Genomic DNA, 14625 nt, shown 5'->3' with positions numbered 1-14625 from the left:
CGGGGAGTGGGCACACTGGCTGGCCTGCTTCAGTGCCCTCAGTGGTGTGCCCTGGCTCCCCGGGCTGGGGGCTTTCTGCTTGGCCTGGAAGGCTTGGTTTCCTCTCTGGGACGCTGGTCCAGGGATGGGAATAATGTCACTTCCTGAAACCGGATGGCCTTGGTGAGGACGAGCTTCCAAGGTCACGTGTTGTTTGCTGTTGAGAGTGTGCTTGTGTCCAGCCCAGGCTCCTGGGCAGGGTTCCTCAACGTGACCCTGCTCCACCAGTGCGCCCTGCAGACCGTGCCTGCCCCTCCAGCCGAGGACGCGGGAGCCTGTTCAGACCTCGCTGCCCAGCCCCGGCCCTGAGCCTGCTGCTTGTTCTCCAGAGGCTCCCCCTTCAGGCTGGTGCTTGGGTGTCTGCCGCTGAGGCCCACTCTGTGGCCGTTCCGCGGCCCAGGCAGTTTGAGTTTCAGGATGCATTGGCTTTGGAGTGAACGATAAATGCATGCTTTGTCTCCCAATGGTCATCCCTTCAGTGGGTTTTTCTTTTCACCTGTGCCTTTGACCTTGTCCTATGGGCATGGAGTGGCCCTGAGCTTGAAGGCAGTGCGGGGCTCTTCCCTCCCAGGCTACTGGTGCTGCTTGTGAAGAGGTCATAGTGTCTTCCTGTTGCCAGAGGTGTGGACGACCTGGATTCTAAAGAGGTGGGATCTTAGGCAGTAGTTTCCACGTGTGCTGCTCATGGGCGGTGTTAGTGTCACACAAGGGAGAAGACTTGCCATGAGGGGTGAGATGTGCCAGGGTGGGGAGTGTGTGGGGGTCCAGCGCAGGACTCCTTCCCAACTGCTGTCCAGGAGAGCTGCACAGGGCCTTCTGCACCGGGGCAGCCCAGGTGCCCCTCCTGTCCACGGCTCTGACTGCGAGCAGAGTGCGTTGAGGCCAGTGTAGGGAATGGGCTTTAACGTCTATTTTTGACAGTCACCAGGGGTCTTTCCAACTCAACTTTTGTTTTGCGGTGTGCACACTCACACCCCTGGCCTTTCAGCCACACTGTAACCAACACACAGGATGCAGTGGGCCTGGCATTCAGGTTCAGTGCCTGGCTGAGTGCTCAGTCAGAATCTGAAAATGGGACTGAAACGGGAGCTCCTGTTTCGTAGGCGCCCTGGGGTGGGGTGGGGTGGGGTGGGGAGGCAGGCCTTGCTCCTGGTTGGGCCAGCGCAGTCCTTCCCTTCCAGCCAGAGCTCTCCTCCCGACTCCCAGTGGCGCCAGCGTGTGCTCCATAGGTGGGTGTTCGTGGCTGTGAGCTGCCCCTCTGAGTTGAGAACCTGTGGCTGAGGTGGCTGTGGTTCCATCAGAGACCACTCTGAAGGGGGACGCTTTCGGGGGCTGGAGGAGGTTGAGGCGGGGGAAGCTGGACAGCAGGAGAGGGCCCTCCTGGCTGGGACTCTCCTCCCCATGGGTGGACACATCTGAGATGTCACAGAGCCGCCTGGTGGGAGGTGAAAGCCTGTCGAAGGTGCTGGATGCTGCAGGTGGTCTGCTTTGCGGTAGTCTGCTCCCTGCACACTCGGCCCCACGCTGCTGCCCGCCCACCCACCCGCCTGTGCGAGGCTGAGTCTCTGCTGCCCGGCCACCTCCGGGGAGGCTGGGGCTGCTGAGCTGTGCTGTATTCCTGGTCTGGGGCTGCTTTTTACTCTTGTAGTCCTTTGCTGTTGGAGCAAGAAGGGTGACTTGCACAGACTGAGCGCGAGGCGGGCTCCCCTGGGAGGCCTCCCCAGTCCTGCCTTGGGGCAGCGGTGAAGAGGCAGTGGGCCCTAGCGTGCCCGGGGCCTCCTGGGGGTCCCCACGCAATACCGTGCTTATATCTGTTGTAAGTTTGGGAGTAAATATTTGATTTAATTGGACAGAAGGGGTCTCCTACTTTAAACAGTGCCTGCGTTGTTTTGGAGGAACCACCTTGCAACTACCTTGCAGTAGTTGGCAACTACTGCAACCCTTGCAACTACTGCAACTACCTTGCAGTAGTTGGCAGAGGGGAGAGGCGTTCAGGCTGCAGGTGCCATCGGCACAGGTGCCTGTCCTGCGTGGCTGGCAGCACAGTGCCAGGCCACCCGAGATGAGCTCCCATCCTCCGAGGTCAGCTCCCAGTGGTAGCAGTGTGGGCAGGGGTGCTGTCCCAAGGGCAGTAAGGGGGGGCCATTGCCATGCCTCTCATGCAGACCCTCCCTGTGCTGCAGACATGTCTCATGCGCCTTCTCTGACAGCTGCTCCAAGGCCTCCCCCTTTCGCTTGGCCTACGGGCCCTCACTCCTGGGCCACCCTGGCACTTGAGGGAGGTGGGGCTGCTACCCGCTGGGGCTCCAGTCTGCACAGACCCACATACTCTCTGCTGGGTGCACGTTTGTGATGCTTCCTGCATCTCCCAGTAGAATTCATACATAGTGTCACCTGCCTGCGCAGGTCATCCTTTAGAAACTCAGTGCACGGCTCTAACGTGACCTGAGAGGACCAAGCAGTTCTCACGAGAGCCCGGATTTCCACGTGCCAGTGCTGAGTGGGGCTGTGCCGGGAGGCAGAAGCAGGCAGGGCCAGGGCCTGGGGGCACACCCACCGTAGAGGGAAGGGCTTCGCCCTCCGCCAGCTCATGGGGCTGTCGGGTTCCTGGAAGTGAGACCCTAGCAGCAGTAATGGGGAGTGGCATCAGGATTTTGACCTCTGTGAGTGTCCAGTGGGACATTCAAGTCCTTCAGGGCGAGGTTGCAGGGCAGTGTGGCTCACATCCCTGGTTCTTGCCTGTGATGTAACCAGGGCGACCACCAGAACCCCACATGTTTGGCGGGTGGACACCGCAGAGGTGTAGGGTCAAAGGGTGAGCTGCATCTCTGCGGCAGAGCTTCAAGCAGGGAGGGAGTGTGACAAGAGCCCAGCCACTTGTGTCCTGTGATGTCACAGTGAGAGTGATCTCAGGGTGGCTCTGCCTTCGTCTTTGCCAAGGTCCGCACGGCGTCATTGTGTTAAGAAGAAAAGCGTTAGTGGTTCTGCAGACCCATCTGCAGTGCTGTGCTTGCAGTGGGCTTTTACTTCCCACTCCCTCCGTGAGGCCGTGTGTGGCGACCATGCAGAGCGGCACACGGCGACTACTCGCTTTATCTGCTCTTCGGCCGACGGCAGTGAGCCCCGTCTCGGTTCTCCAGATATTTCTTTTTGGTCTCTTTCATGAGGAAATTGTTCCAGAAGTTGTTTTCATTCAAATAACATTTGTGAAAAGAGGGGGTTGTCTTTCCAGTTCTGTGAGACTGGGACTCACCTTTGCCACGTGCTGGTCCTCAGGCCTCACTCAGGGTGCAGGGGCTTCTCAGCAGTGGCCGGCCCCTCCCTGCCCACTGCTGCACAGTGGGAGGCGTGCAGTCGCTGCCCCGGCTGAGTGCTGTGTGCCATGAGGCTCCTCACTGACCCGCCCTCTCCCTGCTTTCCAGTCCACGCCCTCTCCGTCGGCAGACCTTCTGGGACTAGGGGCTGCGCCTCCCACGCCCGCGGGCCCCCCGCCCTCCTCCGGCGGGCTGCTTGTGGATGTGTTCTCAGAGTCGCCCTCCGCGGTCGCACCGCTTGCTGCTGGCTCCGAGGACAACTTTGCCAGGTAGTTAGTCTCCTGCTTCCTGAGATCAGGGGCCCTTTCTGCCCCCCCGACCCTAGACTGGGGGCTGTGGTCAGCAGGGCAGAGCGGGCAGAGGTGCGGGGCCTGTGGTGCTGGGTGGGCCTGCCCTGCAACCACTTCCTCCTCCTTGGCGGGCTGTCTCACTGAAGAGAACCCTGTCTAGGAGCAGAGGGGACCTGGTGCAGAGGCCGCAGGGCTGGCTGTCGTCTGTGCCTGGTGTGTGTCCGGTGCTCACTGCGGTGTTTCAGCTCTGCTCTGTCCGGAGAGCCCACCGCTGCTTGCAGCTCTGTGCTTGTTCCCTGCACCCCTTTCCTCTCAGGCATGGCCCCTCTCTGTGCCTGCCTTCTGGGTACCCAGACTTTTCTTAATTCACATTCTTCAGTTGCATAATTGCTGCTCTGTCCCACGAAGTCTGTGTCCAAGGCTGCTGCCTCCTCCTGTGACCAGCTCTGTGGCTTTGAGTGACTCACACCTGCCCCTTCCCACCAGGTTTGTCTGTAAAAACAACGGTGTGTTGTTTGAAAACCAGCTGCTTCAGATTGGACTCAAGTCCGAGTTCCGGCAGAATCTAGGTGTGTATTTTAATGACTTAATGTCAAATGCAGGTCAGAACCACAGTGAGAGCCCAGCTCCTGCCTTCTGGTGCTACTGTCAGAAAAGCAAAGCGAGTGCTGGTGCGGGCGTCGGGGCAGGGGCTGCACAGGCTGCCGTCCCTCAGCTTCGGGTCGGCCAAAAGTCCGTCCGGTTTTTTCCATAAAATAGGAGCCGTGTTTTTCATGTTCACCAGTGACTTTATTGATTTGGATATTTTGAGTATGTCAGCTGTCTCCACATGGTGTAATGCTGATTGTTCTTGGTCATGGTCTTGATCACTGTCAACTTCAGCTGGTCTGTCCAACCATGGAGCATCGTCTGCAAGAAATCTTCAGCATGAAGCTTCACAAACCACTTAAAAAAAAGATTTTATTTGTTTTTAGAGAGAGGGGGAGGGAGGTAGAGAGGGAGAGAAACATGAATGTGTGGTTGTCTGTCACATGCCCCCTACTGAAAACCCAGCCAGCAACCCAGGCATGTGCCCTGACTGGGAATCGAACTGGTGACTCTTTGGTTGGCAGGCTGGTGCTCAATCCACTGGGCGTCACCAGCCGGGGCGAAAAGTCACCAGTTTTGATCATTTTTTAAAGATACACACTGATATGACAGCTGTCACAACACAGGCTAACAAAGGAACGAGGGGAAAAACAGTCGTCTTCCCCTTCATTCATCTGGAACGAAGGGGAAGACAACTAAGCACCACTGGAGCCGCCTTGTGGAAAAAACCAAATGGACTTGGTGGCCGACCCAGTGTGACACTGAATCACCACGCGACCACCCTTCTGCATGCGTCCCCAGAGATTTGAAAGCAGGGCCTTGACAAGGTGTCTGCACCCCGTGGCGTGGCGGCGTTGTTCACAGCAGCAGACACATGGGAGCAGCCTGAGTGTCTGTAGACGGACGATGGACACACAGGATGCGACCCCCCCATTCAGTGGAATGTCACTTGGCCTGAAAGAGGAAGGACGTTCTGAGCCCCGCTGCAGCATGGCCGGGCCTCGAGGACACTGTGCTGAGTGGATGGGCCAGACACAGACAGACAGACAGACACTGTGCGACCCGCTCGCAGGAGGTCCCTGGAGGAGTCAGAGCCACAGAGACGGGGTGTAGGACCGTGGCAGCCGGGGCTGGCGGGGGGTGAGTGTTCAGTGGGGCCAGAGCGTCAGTTTGGGAAGACGGAAAGTTCTGGCGATGGTGGTGGTGCCGGTGGTGCCGCCATGTGAACGAGCTCTAACCCCGCTGAGTGGGGCGCCTAAGATGGTTACAGTGGGGAAGAGCAAGTGCAAGTGTGAGGAAAGGGAGAGAACCCGCCCTCCAGGGTCTTCAGGGGCCTTGTGAGGACTCAGTCACTGCCACCCCCTGAAAATGCTTTGATTTTCCCCGAGTGTGGGCTGCTGGCCTTGAGTTTGTGGGAGGGGCCATGCCGAACTGCTGTCTCTCAGGGGTTTGAGGGTCACTCTCCATTCTGAACTCACTGTAAAAACACGTGCAGAGGTCTATGTCAGGTCTCCACCCTGGTGTAAGTAATGGGACAGTGTGGCATCCACGGGGTCTGCATGTGAGTCCGAGAACCTGCCCACAGCGCCGGGTCTCTGCGGCAAGCCAGGCCCTCTGCTGAGACTTGGCTGGGGTGGGGCTCTTGGGGCATGTGTGAGCCATGTGTGAGCCACGTGTGAGATGGACTGTTTCTTCCTAGGTCGCATGTTCATATTTTATGGGAATAAAACCTCCACACAGTTCTTGAACTTCACTCCAACACTGATCTGCTCAGATGACCTTCAGGCCAATATCCTTGATTCTGTCTGCCCCATGGCCCTGATAGCAGCCAGTGGGATTAGAGGGGGTTTTGAGGAAAGTTTTTTTAAAAAAAATCAGACTAGCAAGGTATTTTCAGGTGCTGCAGTCACCTCAGGCGTTTTCATAAAACCTGTAGGTGTCTGTGCCTGGTTCCTCAGATTCTTGGAGCCCCTTCCGCCTTGCCTCGCTTTCCTGTGGCACCGAGTCCCTCTGAGCTCTGCTGTCCTGCTCTGAGGACCCCAGAGGCCACTGCTGCCAGAAGCAGGGAGCGCACCATATGCCGGGCCGAGCTGGTGCCGCTGTGGTGGCTCCCTTTAAGACGCCAGCAGTGTGGTGGGAGCCTCCCCTTCCCTGGGGCTGGGCCGGCCACACCCGGTGGGGAGGAAGGCCCAGGCTCAGCCAGAGGAGAGGCCTCCTCACCGCAGGCCACAGCCATTTGTGTCATGAGAGGAGCACGTGCAAAAAGCGAAGCATTGCAGTCGTTGAAGTTACTCAGACCTGGGATCGGCTCTGTTCAAGGTTTGGTCTCAGATCAGCTATGTGAGCCTCTCTTGAGCCCCATCTAGAACATCTCTTACCTCTGGGCTCCCCAGGCCTGGGCTCTACCAGGTGGCTCAGCTCAGACCCATGTCCCTGCGTTGAGGTAGCCTTGACATATGTACATCTGAGCCTGCAGACCAAGCCTGTGGACCCAACGGTGGATGGGGGCGCACAGGTACAGCAGGTGGTCAACATCGAGTGCGTGTCTGACTTCACTGAGGCGCCAGTCCTCAACATCCAGTTCAGGTAGGAGCCCTAGGGGTGGCGCCCACTACCTGGCAGGCGTCCCAAATCCTGGCTCAGGACTGGAGCTCCAGGGGCTGGAGCGGGGCCTGCATGCAGCTGTGTCCCTGGGAGCCACTTGTCCTTCTCAGCCTCAGTGTCCCTCCTTCAGAGGCTGTGCTGAGGATGGGGCAGGGGGACCCAGTGGGTGCTGATGTGGCCATGAGCACTGCAGCCATGGGGACTGATGGCGAGCCTGGGGTCTGCAAGGCTGGCATGGTCCAGCCCCATGGTCCTTTTGGTGTGCCATGTTCAAGGCCCTGTGCTCTTGAGCCAATGGTCAGGGGCCTCTCCCGTGGGGTTGGGGCCAATGGGTTCCGTGTGCTGCTCACTGCTCAGCTGGCTTTTCCAAATCAGCCACAGAGGGTGGGTCCCCCCAGATCCTCATTGGACTGGCACATGTTCACAGTTGTGCTTGGAGTGTGCATGCTGTTTTGGTTGTTTTTTTTAAGCTATTATCTCTGGTGGTGGTACTGGTTCATCACTGTCATTTTTCAGCGATTGCAATAGAGTGGGCATGGTCAGCCAGCTCTCTGCTGGGTGTATGGTTGAACTTCTGGAAAAGCACGTTTTCAAACGTTAAATGAACAGAATGGAAGGTCATATAATTTGTAGAATTTAGGAAACTAGTCAAGTGTTTATTGCCTGCTGTAGACATCTTTTTTTCAGTCTTTTTATGGAAAAAAGAGAAAAAACCACCATAGTTTAAAGTAACGTGGAGTCGTAGGATATGGACTGAAGGGGAAAGTCGTGTCCTGAGGTCGGGGCATCCTGCCCGAGGCTGGTCGTGGGGTGTGGTCGGCCCACAGCACTCAGCTAGAGGAGTGCGTTCCCTGACGGGCCCGAGAGCGGTGTAGGGCTGGTGAGCCGGCCTTCTGGTCAGTGATGGTGCGCACTGGGGCAGAGTGGGCCCTGCACAACTGCCCACCCTTGCTGACAGGACAGCCCTCCCTGGCCTTGGAGGCCCATGTGCAGCGGGGCTGGCTTCCCAGCTGGGTTCCTGGGCCTCTGGCTGTTGAGAGGCAGAGCTCAGCCCATCTGTGCTGCTTGTAGGTATGGAGGAACCTTCCAGAATGTGTCCGTCAAGCTGCCCATCACACTCAACAAATTTTTCCAGCCCACAGAGATGGCTTCTCAGGGTTTCTTTCAGCGCTGGAAGCAGCTGAGCAGGTACGCCGGCTGTCCTGTGGGGTGGGGGTGCGGGGAGGCTGGACTTGTGATCTTGGACTCAACTGAGGGTGTGACACTGGCCTTTGTGTCTCACAGTCCCCAACAAGAAGTGCAGAACATTTTCAAGGCGAAGCATCCAATGGACACAGAGATCACCAAAGCCAAGGTGACAGTGGCTTTGTTCAGGGCGTTCCCAAGTGGGGGCCTGTGTCTCACCTCGGCCCCCAAAGCATCCCAACTCTGCCATTTCCTTTGTGCAGATTATTGGGTTTGGCTCTGCTCTCCTCGAAGAAGTCGACCCTAACCCTGCCAACTTTGTGGGAGCCGGCATCATCCACACCAGAACCACCCAGATCGGTTGCTTACTGCGTTTGGAGCCGAATCTACAGGCCCAGGTCAGGCCTCCTAATGAGATGGCTAAATACACTTAAGTTTTTCTTGGGGTGTGACGCACACAGACGCAGATCCCAGTGCAGGGGCTTGGTGAGTTTTGACAGAGTGCACCTGTGCAACCCCCACCAGCTCACAGGCACACCTGACATTTCCACCGCTCCAGAAAGTTGCCTGGTGCCCTTGCTCTCTGCTCCGTTCTCCCCTTGAGGCCGCTGCGTGTCAGCCTGTGTTTCTCAGGTGGCTGTGAGGCACCCCTGCTGGTGGGTTCCCTCCGGCGGCCGGGTTGCTGGGCTGTCCCGGGTCGTCCTGAGCGGAGCTGCTGTGGAGGCCCTTGCACGCACCTGTGTGCAGATGCAGATGTCTGCGTTCCTCTCGCCTGGCAGGGGCCTGTGCACCCGTGAGCCCCCAGGGTCCACGCCCAGGCAGCTTTACAAGAGGCTGCCTCACAGCTCTGCAGAGGGGCTGGGACCTGTGAGCCACCAGTGGTGTCTGAGGTTCCATTGGCTCACATGTGTGCTGTCATGGTCACAGTCAGACATTGTCACTTCAGGTGCTGGAAGCTCGTTTGATACTCAAGTCTCTAAGACAGCAGACGCCTCCGAGAAGGGGATGTGTGTGGCCGCTGCCCAGGTGCTGTGCTGAGTGGGCCCTGGAGGCCACTGACCTGCCGTTCTCGTTTCAGATGTACCGGCTCACGCTGCGGACGAGCAAGGAGACCGTCTCCCAGAGACTGTGCGCTCTGCTGTCGGAGCAGTTTTAGTCCCCGAGGGTGGAGGTCAGGCGTGCGTGCCCGCGTCTCCTCACCTCTGCCACTGTCCGCATTCTGCGCCGCACGCAAGCACCCCCCACGCATGCCGCGGGGCAGGGCTGCCACCTGCCCCCACTGCCGCGTCCCTCCAGTGTGGACGGGAGTGCGGGTGCGCGGTGTAAAAGGAAAGGCTGCGCCTGGACTGCAGCCGGCCTGCGGGGTCAGGAGGGAGCGTGGGTCCTGGGACCAGAGTTTATAGGGATCAAGAGAGTTCCGTGGTTAAATCTACAAATTAAAGGGAAATTAGAAGTTTGAATGAAAATGTACATTTTTGAAATTTTATCAAAATGCCACTGTTGTTGCTGCTTGGAGATGTGGCAGCATTTTATTGTAGGGGCTCAATCTTAATGAGGCCATGTGAGTGTTCTGGAGGGTGACACCAGGGTGACACCAGGAGAGACGTGTGACAAAGTTCCCATGTGGCCCAGCCTGTGGGCACGCAGGCTGCAGGCTGACGGTGGGGTGGCTGTGGCAGCGTCCTGCGTCTAGACGCTAGACATTCTGTTGTTCTTCACCACCAACCATGGGTCTCGGCGAGAGCCCAGCGTCTCCCCTTCCAGCACTGTGTTCTTCAGGGGTGTTTGTGAGGCCGTCTGACTGTGTGACCTTGGGGGGTGGTCACTGTGGCTCTAGAGAGCATGTAGTTTTCACCACAGTGGCTGGGGACTGTTCCCACCTGTGACCGTGGGGGTGGTGGTGAACTGTGACCAGCAGGAAAGACTGGAAGGAGAGCTGGTCTCCTCGAGCTGTCTTTGCAGTTTCCCCCGGGCTCACAGTTGCCATGTTGCTGCTGACCTTGGCCGGCACGGCGGGGGCGGCCAGGAAGTGGAGAGCCTGCCGGGGTGAGCTGGGGCTCGCCCTCCGAGTGCTGCTCTTGTCGCTCAGCTCTCACAGGTGTCACCCTGTGCTGGTCTGCACCCTGAGAGGGATGGCCCAGGAGCAGAGTGCACCAGGGCCTCTGATCAGCCCGTGGGTCGGTGTGTGGAGGGCAGTGGCTCAGGCGGGCAGGTGGTCTGTTGTGGGCACCCAAGGGCCTTGAGGAGCTGGGGGTCTGTTGGCTCCCTCAGTTTCTCAGCAGGCCCCGGGCACCCAGGAGCTGTGCCGCAGACCCCTGTGAGGCCTGTGCTGCAGGGCGGGTCCTGGGGAGGCCGATTCAGGAGACCATCAGGGTGCCAGGGCCCCTGCCACACTGCAGATGCCGACCCCAGGCTCCCACACCCATTATCTGTGTGGCTCTCACAGGGCTGCTCTGTGATCCACGCTGACCTGAGGAGCCAGTGCCTGCCTGTCCTTGGAGCCCTTTGCTGGACACAGTGGACAGTGGCACTGGGTTTGCAGAGAATATCACTGGCGTGGCCGAGCCTCAGGAGTGACGCTCTTTACTTTTGTTCAAGCTGCTGGGCATTGCCCGTGCCCCACAGCTGCCGTGTGGGCCGCCTGCGGGGCGGGACCTCAGACTGGCGTCAGTCAGCGCCTTCCCTGGCACTGGGCCCTGGTTGGAGCGCTGTTGCAGGTGTCGACATCACAAAGTGTATTCCTTGCCCAGGAAAAATGTGCCAGGATGGTGATGGGGGCGTGTGGGTCATCACCAGAGGGGAGGGACAGTGACGGGGATGTGTGGGTCGCCTCTAGGGAAAGCACCCTGTGTGCAGCCTGGGGTCCCGTCCTGTAGGCTGCACTGGCCTGGGACCCCAATGACACAGGCACCTGCCCTTGGACGGGCTGTCCGCCAGAGCTCGGCTGTCTGGGCCGTGGGTAAGCGGAGGCGTACAGGAGAGATCGTGCCTTTTGCTCTGCATGTCGGTTCATTGTGTGGGCCCAGCCTTGCCCTCCACCTCACGGCGCATGTGGGGTAGTTGGCCTCTTGGGGGCCGTGGATCTGAGTGATCTGGGGGACTGGGGTTTCCCTCCTGGGGAGTGAGCCCAGCCACAGCCTGGAGCTGCATCCCACAGGGCGGAGAGCTTCCAGCAGTTCACTGAGCTGGGAGGGCCCCTGACGGTGGGCTGAGAAGGTGAGAGGGCCGACCGGGGCGGCGAGGCTCTTGTGGGGCAGGCGTGGCTCAGGGGTCACGGATGCTTGGGGGCATGGAGACGACAAGCAGAGTTCTAGGCAGTGTCTGTGCGCTGGCCAGTGCCAGTTTATTTACCATCTGTCCACAGGGGCTTGTCTGTCAAGCAGGGTGGCCACGGTGCCCTCCACAGGGTAAGCTCTGTTGCGGCACAGGCATCCCTGATGGCCGGTACTTGCACCCACCCTCCTCCTGCCCTCCCTTCCCGAACTGCTCAGCTCTTCTGCTTGCTGCTTCTTCCCCGCCTGGCCTTGCTTGGGTGCTCCTGTCCGTCTAGACGTCCCTTTGAAGCAGCCTTTGTTTGGGTCCGTGTCTTCTTTCAGCAGGGCTGGGCGGCTGCCTTCCGAGGCTGGGAGGCTGTGTGGACGATGGGAGGCCATGGCCTGGGAGGGTCTTGTGGGGCAGGAGGCCAGTAGTTCATTGCAGCCTGTTGGGCTGGGCCGGGGTCTGCAGGACCCCTGCCCAGCAGCTCCTTCCTGCAGGTGCCTGTGTGGGGTGTGCCCGGGCTTTCGAGGCCAGGCTTGGAAAGGGGCTGCTGGGCGCAGCAAGAGCGGGGCTGGGGGCTCCGTGTGGTGCTCCACCCTCTCACCCCGAGGGCCACGCCCTAGTTTCCGCAGTGCCTGGGGCCACACACGCAGCGTCTGAACACCTGCAGCGTGAGCACCAGCAGCTTCCCTGGGACCGCAGGGTCTGGGCAGGGCAGCACCAGCTGTTTCTCGTAGGAGCTGAGGGGGTGGCAGCAGCTGCACTGGGTGCTCACTTGATTGGTGCTCGTATTGAAGCTGGAAAGGATCCACCACAGGGAGGGTGGGTCAGGGCCACGGCCTCGGGAGGCCCCACGCCTCCCCAGCCACTTGGGAGAAGGGCAGGCCCAGGTGGGGTCCTCAGGGTGTGGCCTCTGTTCCCGACCTTCCTGTCAGGCGGGCAGCCACAGGCTTAGCCACCGAGTGACACTTGGAATCTCTATTGGGCAAGGTGAGCTCCACATTCGGAGCCCGAGAGTGGACAGAGGCAGCTTGGGCCCTCAGCTCACCTGGTGGAGGAGGCACAGACGCCCTCGCAGTGGGTCACGGTCACATTGGCTGTGCACCCCTGATAAGTGATCTCCTCCTCATGCTCCCTAACACTGCAGACCTCTGAGCGGGGGATGGGGAAGGGGACAGGTCATGAGATACCAGCCCCAGGGCATGGTCACAGGGCAGGTGCAGCCTTGGGGGACCCTGCTCTGGACCCTCGAAGGAAGGGCTAGTGTACTCGATGAGTTTTGGGCCCCAGGTCCCCCAAATGCATTCTGGGCTGGTGGGGAGCAGTGCTGGCCCAGTGGGGCCAGGAGGATGCAGGACACCAGCTGCACAGCCCCTGGGAGGGGACGACCCTGGAGGCCTGTCAGCACTGCTGGACCCCACCCTGGCCATCTCCCCTTGTCTGAGCCCCATTGACTTCAGACCTTACATCTGGGACAAAGCCAGCTGGTAGCCCCAAGCTCAAGGGCTTTCTCAGAGGATGGGACAGATTCCTGCACTCGTCCCCAGCCTCCCCAGCTACCTCCCCTGCCAGGTGATACCTACCTGTGGGCATGGGTGGCTCTGTCCTGTCTGGCCCAGAACCTGTGGGAGGAATGTGGGGAGGATGTCAGTGTCCCTAGAGGGGCACTCCCTGCAGGGGTCTTTGGTCCCTGTGTGGATCTGTGAGCTCTGGCCTGCATCCACCCTAGGGACAGAGTTGGTGCGCTACCTCGGGCGCCCTGGCAGCCAGGAGAGCCGTGTTGCCATGGGAAACGCCACTGTGGGACTAAATGAAATGCTAAAGGAGCTTCTTGAGCAAAGACAGGGTGGCCTCCCTGCTTTCCCCGCCCTGCCCAGGCCTCACCCCTGCCTGCTTTGTTCTCCGCTGGTGGAGACAGACCTGGCAGGGGAGGACTCTGGGGGTGTCCTCAGGGGTTCCTGGTGCCCTGGTTGCTCTTCCCTCCTGCGCTCTCTCTCTGGCTCCCTCACCCCACTTCCTGGGGTCTCCTCCCCATGGACAACTTAAACCCAGTCTTTGTCCTCCAGGAGAACCGTGCCACTGTGAACAGTCCTGCCTGGGGCTTGTGAGGGGAGCCCGGTCCAGGCAATGAATGCTGTGGAAGGGACACCCAAATGGGGGCGAGTGGCATTGCTGGAGGACAGGGCAGGTCAGGCAGGCCTTGGGCAGGAGGGCAGAGTATAAGCTGCAGGTGGCTGCAGGGCTGAGCTGGGGCAAGACCGACAGTAGGACAGGGGCTCTGCGTGCACCCCAGCTTCGCCCCCAACTGTCCCCAGGGGTGAGGCATGGCCAGCCAGTCTTTGCTCTCCTTTCTGCAGCCTGGGGGAGGTGGGACTAGTTTCAACCGGAATCCCTGCCAGCCCTTCCCTCTGAGCTCTCATGGGGGCTGCCGAGGGGAGGGGGTTCCCTTCAAGGGGGGCCAGGATCGCAGCAGGGAACAGGGTGGCTGGGGCATGAGAGAGCAAGTCCAGGAGTAGAGGTGGGAAAGGGGACTGACTGGAGGAGGCCAGGTGCCTCGCCGGCCAGACTAGAGCTTGCTGGGGAGGGATCTGAGGAGCAGGGAGAGGAGCTGGGGCCCCGTCCACGAAGGTTGAGAACAGGTCCCAAGGACGAGGCTGACGTGCGGCAGAGATTGAGAGACAGCGGAGGTGTGGGGAAGCCGGGTACGGGAGATGTGACCCAGACAACATCAGGGTACAGCCGAGGACACCAGAGCTGACACCGGTGGTAACGTGCCCAGAGCCTGTAGCTGGTCAGGGGCGAAGCTGGCTCTCCAGCCCAGTGTGTGCTCAGCACCCGGTGCTGCCAGGCTTTCCCCAGGAGGAGCGCAGGCGACAGGGGCGGAGAGGGAGGCGCACCCGCCACTACGGCAGCAGGGTGCTGGGTGTGCTGTGTCACAGCTTGGGGGACAGAAGCAGGGAGGCAACGACAGAGCCCCGGTGGTCGTCAGACAGTGTGCGGAGACAAGAAAAGGCGGGGACTAGGTGGGACTGACCCAGGTGCTGCCGAGTAGAGAGGCCAGGCTGGGAGGAAGGAGCGCACAGTGTCACTAGGTAGTTGGCGGAGACGTCACTTACTGGAGTGGCCGGGTGCGGACGAGACGAGGGAGGACAGAGAAGAGCCTGGAGTGGGGGAGCTGGACAGGAAGGCGGTGGTCAGCAGGCTCGTGGTGCCGGCATGCCTGGTGGTGAGGTTCGTGGCTGGGGAACTGGGGATGGCAGTCACCCCCACAGTGGATGGCACGAGGCTGGTCCTGGGCACTCGGGTGGTGAGAGAAGTGGACTGGGAGGTGGTGGACTGGGAGGACG

General features: G+C 60.0%; 2 protein-coding genes across 3 annotated transcripts in view; one reads left to right on the top strand and one right to left on the bottom strand.

Annotated features, from left to right (window-relative positions):
• Window positions 1-9493, top strand: part of AP2A2 (adaptor related protein complex 2 subunit alpha 2) — a 56278-nt gene extending 46785 nt beyond the window's left edge. For both annotated transcript variants that reach the window (XM_053658449.1, XM_053658448.1), the window contains exons 15-22: window positions 3462-3622; window positions 4130-4212; window positions 5931-6022; window positions 6696-6817; window positions 7907-8023; window positions 8120-8189; window positions 8284-8418; window positions 9099-9493. In XM_053658449.1, the coding sequence (XP_053514424.1) occupies window positions 3462-3622; window positions 4130-4212; window positions 5931-6022; window positions 6696-6817; window positions 7907-8023; window positions 8120-8189; window positions 8284-8418; window positions 9099-9176 (858 nt within the window). In that variant the 3' untranslated portion in view covers window positions 9177-9493. The remainder of the gene's footprint in view (window positions 1-3461; window positions 3623-4129; window positions 4213-5930; window positions 6023-6695; window positions 6818-7906; window positions 8024-8119; window positions 8190-8283; window positions 8419-9098) is intronic.
• Window positions 9494-11728: 2235 nt separating this feature from the next.
• Window positions 11729-14452, bottom strand: LOC128626304 (mucin-6-like). The gene is made up of 4 exons (XM_053658093.1): window positions 14395-14452; window positions 12862-12900; window positions 12327-12429; window positions 11729-12075 (listed from the first exon to the last, which is right to left on the bottom strand). Exons 2-4 carry the CDS (start codon window positions 12869-12871, stop codon window positions 11898-11900), a joined length of 291 nt encoding a protein of 96 aa, XP_053514068.1. The 5' UTR covers window positions 12872-12900; window positions 14395-14452; the 3' UTR covers window positions 11729-11897.
• Between the last annotated feature and the right edge of the window lie 173 nt (window positions 14453-14625).

Source organism: Artibeus jamaicensis, unplaced genomic scaffold (assembly GCF_021234435.1).
Source record: "Artibeus jamaicensis isolate MK-2021 breed Jamaican fruit bat unplaced genomic scaffold, CSHL_Jam_final scaffold_537, whole genome shotgun sequence".
In the NCBI taxonomy this organism is placed as follows: Eukaryota; Metazoa; Chordata; class Mammalia; order Chiroptera; family Phyllostomidae; genus Artibeus; species Artibeus jamaicensis.
The sequence above is the reverse complement of the archived record's forward strand: the minus strand, read 5'-3'. Positions and strand labels throughout refer to the sequence as shown.